The 10,697-nt window shown below is 39.3% G+C and overlaps 1 protein-coding gene across 1 annotated transcript; it reads right to left on the bottom strand.

Moving 5' to 3' along the window:
• Positions 1-1,373: 1,373 nt before the first annotated feature.
• On the bottom strand, positions 1,374-10,616 carry smim20 (small integral membrane protein 20). Its single transcript, XM_057853759.1, has 4 exons — positions 10,453-10,616; positions 5,632-5,688; positions 1,681-2,467; positions 1,374-1,596 (listed from the first exon to the last, which is right to left on the bottom strand). Exons 1-3 carry the CDS (start codon positions 10,559-10,561, stop codon positions 2,433-2,435), a joined length of 201 nt encoding a protein of 66 aa, XP_057709742.1. The 5' UTR covers positions 10,562-10,616; the 3' UTR covers positions 1,374-1,596; positions 1,681-2,432.
• Between the last annotated feature and the right edge of the window lie 81 nt (positions 10,617-10,697).

Raw genomic sequence — 10,697 nt, 5'->3', positions numbered from 1 at the left:
CATATCAAATCAGACAATGATTTAAATCAAATAGACATATTTGAATGAAAAGTAAAATGAATTAAGGGTCATTCAGGGGCCCGGGACCACATACCTGGCTGACATGACACCCCCGGTCCCCGGGCTTGCTTCAGAATACAGTTGAAACTGCAATAGACGTCCAATCCATTTCAACTCGCAGTTAAAATGGATTGGACGTCTATTACCGTCAATGGCAGCCAAAGAGTTATGATAGGTGAGGTCACAAGGGATTTAGAAAACAAAACAAAAATATTATTTCAATTTATTTATTATTATTACTCATGTTTTTTTTTAAAATATATAATTTGCGTTTTTTTTATTTTTTTTATTCATTACTATTTACACACCCCCTCCCCAAAATAAATCCTTCAAGGAATGCTTTCATTTTATTTAAAGTGATATATTTTTATTGCCCATCGTAAAAGAAACGTCATTCCCTCACTATTCCGCCATGCTCAATAACGGAACAATGGTGCCCTCTTGTGGTGGGCAATAAAGTACACTTGGTCGTTTGAATTTTAGAACATTTGCGTTTTTCAGCTTGAACCCTTGAAGAACTGTTGATTTAAATGCAAGTTCAGTACATACATACATACATACATACATACATACATTCATACATATATATAAAAAAAAAAAGCCTTGATATACGTCATTGTTTTTTGGGATGCTGGAGGAAATTGGGAGTTTTTATTTTTTGCAACAATCATTTAAAAAAAAAAAAAAACAGTCTTAAATAGCATTATTATGTGAATTAAAATCATATTTTGAGACAATTCGACTATATACAACATTTTGGCAAGGCGCAGATAATGAGAAATTAGTCTTTTAATCTGCTGTTTAGCCCCACCTGTCATTATAGCGCTCTAGCGTTCCCAGCTGGATGATGACGTCGGCAGGTCACGATTTCATCATGATTTAGAATTCAGCCCATTGAGGGGGAAGATTCAGAATGAGGAAAATTGCGACAGAGCAGCAAAATGTCATTGTTTCAATCTCTGTCCTCCGTATTTTTACAGGATATTGTTTTTATCTTAAGATTTTTCCCCAATTGTTAAATAAATGGTATGGTCATGACAAATAACGGTCTTTATTTAATATTAAAAATGCATTTATTCAGTACGACAGGGCAAAATTACTGCATAATAGCCAAACTGCCGACTTCATAATCTCCAGGACGGTATTTTATGCCACCGGAGTTAGTCCAGCTTTTGTCATTTCCCTGCTCTTGCTTTGGAGACAGAGGAAAGACCGTAAACAAAACAGGAGGCGTGACAGCTAGCCGACATGCTAACTTGAACCGAGCGGCTTTTGCAAGTCTTTTGAAGATGTAAAAATCACACAAAACTAACCTGACTCATGCCACACGCACAGTGGCGGGGTTGATTGTCTTCACCGATCGGCCAGCCCCCGGCGGCGAGCAAGTTTCGGCTGGTCGTTCCCCTGCTGCGGCCCAGGCAGGGTTAGAATCCAAGCCGAGGATAGTAGTCGATTGGCGGGCACACGAAGAGGACCGAGGGGATGGAAGTGACCATGGTGTGTGACAAGCCGCCAGATCTTCGGTCGAGTGGCCTTCTTGGTGGACAGGGAGCATTGTCACTCACAAAATGCAAGCCACCACGTAGTTAAAACGTGTGCCATAACACATAGCTTACTCACTTCCTCATAAGTCCAATGGTCCCACAGTTGTCGGACTTGTTTTGCCCGATCTCGGGGTGAACGGGAACTTTTAGAAACCCAAAAAGGCTCACACGCCTCTTCTGGTGCAGCAACAAAATCCTGCAGGACATTGGGCTGGCGTGATGCGAAAAATAAACGAATTAATCCGCAAAATCAGCTGAATCCGCAGTCCTTCTGCATGCTATATAGTAATGGCTGTATTGACGTCACATTCGCATTCTTCCTCAATCCAGGAAGTCACTCATTTTCATGGCACGGGATTCAAAAAAATTGAATAAATAAATCGATCGCTTCCACACACATGCAAGAGGTCCATTTCATTCAGGAGCATAAAATACCGCGTCAAATATGAAATAAACATGCTCGTTGCTGTCACAGGCACTTTAAGATTCCTACTGAATTTAAATGTTTCAAAATGTAATTGCAGTCCAGAATATTAAGATAAATGATATCAAAACACATTTTATCTTTGTTAAACATAATCAAAACCTATTTACCCACAATGATACTGGCAAATGTGTGCACACAGAAAAACTCGGATAAACTTATTTACGTCTTGCATGTTTAATATCAAACATCATGACAGGACATGCTTATTTCATATTAATACACCATTGGAATAAAGCCCGTGTAAACAGCAATCGAACACATGACTATTGAGACAGAGGGGCAAACCACTGGTTAAAAAGTCCCTTGACTGCAAAACCAAGCTACTGTACATCCATCGGAAATCACTTCTTGAATGGATCGGTCCAAATCTTCACACCTGTAGGGGTGAGGTGGGACAATCAGCCATCAAATAAAAGAGGGATCATAATTTCAATTTATTGACCACAACAGGACAGTTGAGGAAGTATCTGCTCGTTGACCCTTCACCTTCAGTGTCTACAACCCCAAGCAAAAAGTATGAAATCACCAGTCTCGGACAAGCACTCACTCAGACATTTTATTATGTAGAACAAACTCAGATAAAAGCTTGAAAATATAATGAATTAGTTCAAAAGTGCAAAAAAAGGAATAAAAAACATGTGGTGGTCAGTAAATGTTACGGAAATACATATTGAATCGCTCCATTCTGAGGAAAAATATATGGAATCATGAGAAACAAACAAAGAAATAACGATCAAAACTAGGGTTGTTCCGATCATGTTTTTTTGCTCCCGATCCGATCCCGATCGTTTTAGTTTAAGTATCTGCCGATCCAGATATTTCCCGATCCGATTGCATTTTTTTGCTCCCGATTCAATTCCAATCATTCCCGATAATTTTTCCCGATCATATACATTTTGGCTATGCATTAAGAAAAAAAGGAATAAAACTCGGACGAATATATACATTCAACATACAGTACATAAGTACTGTATTTGTTTATTATGACAATAAATCCTCAAGATGGCATTTATATTATTAACATTCTTTCTGTGAGCGGGATCCACGGATAGAAAGACTTGTAATTCTTAAAGGATAAATGTGACTTTGTATATTGTGACTAAATATTGCCATCTAGTGTATTTGTTGAGCTTTCAGTAAATGATACTGTCGCCATTTAACTGTTCTGCCCAAATGCATGATGGGAAGTGCAACCATGACTGCGCGTAGCGGTACCAATCGATAGGGTATTAAGAAAAAGATCGACTACTACCTTTCTTCCCCACATTGCATCCCACGATATTTCTAATCATTGGGAGAGGTATTGTAAAGCTTTAGCCAATTAAAAAAAAGTCTCCAAAGGCTGCCAAAATTCACTCTACTCATTTAACGCTGCCTTTTAGCTCTATATATAGATATAACGGCGCCATTAAAGATTGAACGCGACAATGCATGAGTGGGTCGTGCAGCGCATGCGTTAATTGTGTTAAATATTTTAACGTGATAATTTTTTTAAAAATTAATTACCGCCGTTAACGCAATAAATTTGATAACCCTACTTTGAGCCTAAACTAAAGACTATGGATGAGTGTAACACATTATGTCTGTAATAGAGCTGAAACGAATACTCGAGCAACTCGAGTTTAAGAACTGATCCGAGTAATTTTATTCACCTCGAGTAATCGTTTATTTTGACAGCTCTAATCATCACGTTTTGCTCGGACTATTTTAATGCAGGACAACGCGCTGATGTCACGTGCGTAGAGGAAGAAGCAAAAAAAAACCCTAACCTAACCCTAATCATCGCTGATTTACGTTGATGCAAACCTTTTTGTTACTGGGGATGAAATTGATTTGTTTCATTTCTATTTTTAGTTTCACTCTTCAAGTGATGGTTGAATAAAGTCAGCAAATTATACCAACGTCTTCTGTATCGTCATTTCGGAGTTTAGCTAGCTGTATAGCTGTCTCGGTGAGGACAGTGCTGTCTATTCCCTCCCGATAGTCTCCCGATGCAGTTATCTCTACCTTCCCTCCCGATGTAGTTATCTCCACCTTGCAATGATTGCAAGTCGTTTTGTTGTAATTTTTCCTCGTGAAGTGAAGACACACTTTCGATCGTTTGAATCTACGTGCTGTCATTGTTATGTTTACGGCTGCAATGCTCGTGCTAAACCATCGTAACCTTTCATTTTCACCCTCTTTCCTGGTGAAGTGTAGCCAAACTTTGGAGTGGGTGGTTCTTGGTGCCATGCTAGTTTGATGTGTTTGGACAACAAGACAGTCACGACGCAATATGCGTCTTCAGGACTCGTTAAAGGGATCGTTAAGGCTATTTCATTATGATGTCGAGGCCTCGAAACACTCGGAACCGGTTCCGAATTGGAATCGGATTTCGATTCCCATCCCTAGTGTGGGCAGCGTTAGTAAACAGCCGCCATCTTAAAGCAGTAGAGCGCTAAGCACTAATAAAGAGCGCTAAGCGCTAATAAATAAGATTAACGTTACTGTGACTAGCTCACGTAACTTTTAGCCCTGCGGAGGGCTAGGTTTCTATTAATTATGACCACTTTCGATGCGTGGCTAACTTGTCTTTCATACAGGCTTTAACATAACATAGCGTTGTGGAGTGATGAGGATGTAAAATAAAAACTCAATAATGCTAACTATCAATTTTAGCTCAGTAGTCATTGCTGGATAAAACACCAAGGAGCACTAGTCCCTAATGTGCTCCAATACAGCCTGTATCATACATTTATTTTGAACACTGCAAAAACTCCAAATCCTATCAGGACTTACAGTTTAGACTAACTTAAAACTTAACTAGAACTTAAAAATGGCTTGACACAAATAGAAATTCAATTGAAACACGTGGGAAAAAATCCTAAGTTTTAAGTGATGTGTGTTATCAAGTGTAAAGGCATTTTTAGGTGTATATATATATATATTTTTTTAAATAAGGTCTAAAGGTTTTTTGAGTGAAAGCAGTGAATTTGTGTTTTTTTTTTATTCTAGTTACATCTGAGATGCAATTGTTGGCTGTTTTCAACAATATACATCGAAAATAAAGACATTGATTGACTGAAAATGGTTCAAGATTAGATGAAATGTCTCGTTTTCTCATGTATATTTATAATTGCTCCTCACCTAAAAATGTATTTGTTTTATCCGATTACTCGATTAATCGATAGAATTTTCAGTCGATTACTCGATTACTAAAATATTCGATAGCTGCAGCCCTAGTCTGTAACGTTAAATACAATTAGAAAACGATTCAATTAAAAAATATATATATCTATTAAAAAAAGACACGTCCGATATTTTTTTGCCGATTCCGATACTTTGAAAATGACGTGGGCCGATCGATCGGGACATCTCTATATTATAATTATTATAAAACTGAACTCATTATAGAATGAAAATAAGGTTGCTTAAAAGTTAGTGAGGACGATTTGAGCATCATGAAAATTTGGTAGTGTTTTGCCCCTACCCTAGGCAAACCTACGCCCTTGCAGTTTCCCCATTTACACTGAGGTAAGAAGTGTCATCCTGATTACTTACCGACAGGCTGCACGTCAGCTTGCTTAATTCCTGCCCGGTTCACCTTTTGGACTTCCCCTGAAGAAAACAAAAAGTGCATTTCTGAATGACTGTTCTCTCTAAAACAGTGATTCTTAATCTGGGTTCAATCGAACCTCAGGGGTTCGGTGAGTAATTCTAAGGGGTTCGGCAAAGGTTAAGACTAGGGGTGTGACAAATTATCGTAATGGTGATACAGTGGGGAGAACAAGTATTTGATACAATGCCGATTTTGCTGGTTTTCCCACTTGCAAGCCATGTAGAGGTCTGTAATTTGTATCATAAGTTCTCTTCAACTGTGCGGGACGGAATCGAATACAAAAATCCAGAAAATCACACTGTATAATTTTTAAATAATAAATTTGTATTTAACTGCATGAAATAAGTATTTGATACATTACCAACTAGTAAATATTTCGGCTCTTAGTTCTTTTTTAAGAACCCCTCCTGTTCTCCACTCATTACCGGAAGTAACTGCACCTGTTTGAACTTGTTACCTGTATAAAACACACCAGTTCACATGCTCAAACAAACAAACTCCAACCTCTCCACTATAGCCAAGACCAAAGAGCTGTGTAAGGACATCAGGGATAAAATAATAGACCTGCACAAGGCTGGGATGGGCTACAGGAAAATAAGCAAGCAGCTTGGTGAGAAGGTAACAACTGTTGGAGCGATTATTAGAAAATGGAAGAAGTTCAAGTTGACGGTCAATCTGCCTCCTTCTGGGGCTCCATGCAAGATCTCACCTCGTGGGGCATCACTGATCATGAGGAAGGCTGACTCATTCGCTGATCAGCCTTCACCGCGTACAGACGCACTCTGAGCTCCTGAAGCACTCTCTTAACTGATAAGCGCTAAGGGCCAGCAAGCTCGACTCCCAGAATGGCTCCAAAGAATCTGAAACCTTGAGACTTCGATGAAATAAAATCCTCCATACAGAAGTTAGAGGTCTCCTTGACTGGCTTGATTCAAAACCAGAATCAAGAAATCGTCAGAGAGCTCCAGTTACTTCGCGCTGAAAACGAGAAACTCAAGCAGGCGGTCGAGGAGAGAGATGTTTTGGCTGACGATCTCGACCAGTGCCGACGCGCAGATGAGCTCATCATTTCTGGATTACAACTGACGCCTAGCCCAGGGGACACAGTGGCGCAACTGGCAATTGCTAAGATGAAAGAGTATGGAATAAACATGGAACCGATGATGATGACAATAAACTTCCATTCCAAGAAGGTGAGGGATCAGCCCAGAACTACACGGCAGGACTTGGTCAATGACCTAAAGAGAGTTGGAACCACAGTCTGGAAGAAAACCATCGGAAACACATTACGCCGTCATGGATTTAAATCCTACAGCGCACGCAAGGTCCCGCTGCTGAAGCCAGCGCATGTCCAGACACGTCTGAAGTTTGCCACTGACCATCTGGATGATCCAGAGGAGCAATGGGAGAAGGTCATGTGGTCGGATGAGACCAAAATGTAACTTTTTGGTCCAAACTCGGCTCGTCATATTTGGAGGAAAAAGAAGGATGAGTACAACCCCAAGAACACTGTTGAGGTAATTATCGAGGTTTGATTGATTAAATATTTGCTTGATTGATTGATTGAATATTTGCTTGTGCTCATATATACCATCGACACTACATATTGCCATATTTTTCTTACTAATATAACCAGTAAATGATTATTGCTTGCTATACCAGGTTGTAGTATAATGCTTAAGTGTAAAAGAGGGTCGGGATGACGACTGCCTTGCTTCATGGCCGCATCATTGCGTAACTAGACCTACCGAGGCATCTTCAGCACCTGGCGTCTGGACTTTCGTCTAGACCTTCGAGGACAATTTTTCATCAGAGGACATCTTCCATGGCCAGCAGCGTTGCATAACTGAAGTGTCTGGGTCATTTTGACTGTTTTGACTGTTTACATGATTGTTTACATGAGCTCTTGCTTCCACACATGTATTTACTTAGTTCCACCTACATGCACACACATATCCAATCGAAAACCACATGGGTGTCTCCAGCTTGCTCTCCCCCTCCCTCAGGGCGGCATCCATTTTTTTAGGACAAACCCCTAAATAAAATACCAAGGAGGATTTTTTTCTTTAGATCAGTTTTGGTGACTGTCATTAGTCACTTTTTGCTCTCCTTGGCCAAGAAAACTGAGTGTCTTCTCTCCTTATTTTTGGGTAATTTTACAATGTCTAAGGATCTATTTTTGAACTTGACAAACACCATCCCAACTGTGAAACATGGAGGAGGAAACATCATTTTTTGAGGCTGCTTCTCTGACAATTGTACAGGACGACTGCACCATATTGAGCGGAGGATAGATGGGGCTATATATCGCCAGATCTTGGCTGACAACCTCCTTCCTTTAGTGAGAGCCCTGAAGATGGGTCGTGGCTGGGTCTTCCAGCAAGACAACGACCCAAAGCACACAGCCAAGGCAACGAAAGAGTGGCTCCGTAAGAAGCATCTTAAGGTCCTGGAGTGGCCTAGCCAGTCACCAGATCTGAACCCGATAGAAAATCTATGGAGGGAGCGGAAAGTCCGTGTTGCCTGGCAGCAGCCCCGAAACCTGAAGGCTCTGGAGAAGATCTGCATGGAGGAGTGGGCCAAAATCCCTGCTGCATTGTGTGCAAACCTTGTCAAGGACTACAGGAAACGTTTGGTATCTGTAATAGCAAACAAAGGTTTCTGTACCAAATATTAAGTTCGATTTTTGTGATGTATCAAATACTTATTTCATGCAATTCGTTCATTCGAAATCGGGCTGCAGCTATCGATTATTGTAGTAGTCGATTAATCGATGAAATATTTCGTTCGGATAATTGAGTAATCGGATAAGGAACATAAAAATTTTTAGCGCTGCAACGATTAATCGATTAACTCGAGTAGTCGATTAGAAAAAAATATTCCAATCAAATTTTGTTGCTTCGAGTATTCGTTTCATAAAAGTTGTGTTGTAAAGGTGTATTTTGAAAGTGTTTGCATTTAGTTTTATTGATTACGGTGGATACACTGCCCTCTAGTCTGCCTCTTTTCACATGGCTGAATCCAACTGCTCCCTGTTAAGACCAACGTAAGCTGAGTTTTTGTTTGAGTTAATGTTTTTAATGCATTCATAATATAGTTTATAGGTATATTTAGCCGTTTTTTGAGGGACTATGTGTCTGAACCATTTGTTAAGAGCATTGTAAAAAAAAAAAAAAAAAAAATTAGCATTTTATAGCATTTAAGCTAGCGGACTATTTCTATGTAAGCCAACTGTTCTTTTGTTGTACATAGATCCTCATTTAAAAAACTTTTGCATTTTATAGCATTTAAGCTAGCAAACTATTTCTATGTAAGTTAGCCAATTGTTCTTTTGTTGTACATAGATCCTCATTTAAAAAAAATATATATATATACCCTTTGAGGCTCAGTTCAGGTTTTTTAATTTTTCATTTTCCTTATCCGATTACTCGATTATTCGAACTAACAAGTCCATCGATTAATCGACAACTAAAATATTCGATAGCTGCAGCCCTAAAAAATTTAAATACCTGAGCTAGGCCTCACACTGTATATAAAAAAATAGAGGATCTATGTACAACAAAAGAACAATTGGTTAACTTACATAGCAAAAGTCTGCTAGCTTAAATGCTATAAAATGCTAACGCTTTTTTACAATGCTGTTAACAAATGGCTGAGACACATATTCCCACAAAAAATTGCTCAATATACATTTAAACTAAATTACAAATGCATTAAAAAAAAATCATTAGCGCAAACAAAAACTTAGCTTACGCTGGTCTTAACAGGGAGCAGATGGATTCAGCCAGGTGAAATGATGTAGACTCGAGGGCCGTGTATCCACCCAAATCAATACAAATAAATGCTAACACTTTCAAAACAAACCATTACAACGACACTTTAATTAAACGAATACTCGAAGCGGCAAACTATAATTTGAATCTTTTTTTCTAATCAGATACTCGAGTTAATTGATTAATCGTTGAAGCGCTCATCCGAAACCAGAACATTTACAGTTATTCTGTCCGATTTTCCTGTTGAGCTTGAGTCACTGCTTATTCATTCGGGTGATTCCCAGGTCACTTCCTGTTCTGTAACTCAAAATAAACAGGAAGTGACACATAAAATACCCCAAAATCAACAGGATGTAACTGAAAATCAACAGGTGAATGACCTTAAATGGCCTAAAATTACCTCATTGCCTGGCATTGGCTGTCACTGACGGCCATAGACGTTCAATCCGTTTGAAGTGGGAGGGATGGCAGCGAATGAACGAATGTTCATTCGCTGCCACCCTCCCACTTTGAACGGATTGGACGTCTACTAGTGATAAACTCATTCCAATTAACAGCAGAAACTTGAAGTTTTGGACTGATTTGCCCCCAAATTCACAGGCGTCATTCCATTTCTTTCAACTGCTAGTCCACTATCTAATGGGAGGAGAAACTGGTTTGCTCAGTGGAAGGTTCACCCGCACTTGGTACGAGGAAGTATAACAACAAAAACATTTGTATCACATTTTACACGATGAAAATAGAAAGCGATGCAAGAATGCAACACTAAAATGAGAATTTAAACATGAAGAAGTAATTTGAATGGGAATTCACTCAGATATTAGCTTAGCTATAGCTTAGCTACATTGTTTTTGACTTAGAAAAAATTAGCTTTATTATTTAATTCCGAAGGGTTCAGTAATTCACATGTGAAAATTGCGGTGTTCAGTACTCTTAGCAAGGTTAAGAACCACTGCTATAAAATGACAGTGCTGCAAAAACGTAACTTACTGTACTCTTCTATGTGGGTGAACGGGTAGTAAAATATCGGATAAAACGCAGCAGCGACGGCTGTCATAAAACCTCCGAATATCAACGCTATTTTCCTGTTTTTAGACATTTTCCTGCTCGTTTGGCACGGGGAAGAAGTTCACCTCCAAACGTGCGTCATTTAAACTTCCGGGTTCAAAAGTGAACGAGGCAACACCGCTTAAAGAGTCGGCGTTAGCAAGCGAGCGACAAGCGGCCATCTTAAG

Source organism: Corythoichthys intestinalis, chromosome 13, assembly GCF_030265065.1.
Source record: "Corythoichthys intestinalis isolate RoL2023-P3 chromosome 13, ASM3026506v1, whole genome shotgun sequence".
NCBI classification, from domain to species: domain Eukaryota; kingdom Metazoa; phylum Chordata; class Actinopteri; order Syngnathiformes; family Syngnathidae; genus Corythoichthys; species Corythoichthys intestinalis.
The sequence above is the reverse complement of the archived record's forward strand: the minus strand, read 5'-3'. Positions and strand labels throughout refer to the sequence as shown.

What these genes read in the sequence shown, in the direction of transcription:
- smim20 (XM_057853759.1), bottom strand. Translation starts at nt 10,561, where the DNA reads ATGTCTAAAAACAGGAAAATAGCGTTGATATTCGGAGGTTTTATGACA. An exon ending in CACCCACATAGAAGAGTACA is followed by an intron (nt 5,689 to 10,452) that starts GTAAGTTACGTT and finishes TGTTTTCTTCAG; the next exon opens with GGGAAGTCCAAAAGGTGAAC. An exon ending in AGCTGACGTGCAGCCTGTCG is followed by an intron (nt 2,468 to 5,631) that starts GTAAGTAATCAG and finishes TCACCCCTACAG; the next exon opens with GTGTGAAGATTTGGACCGAT.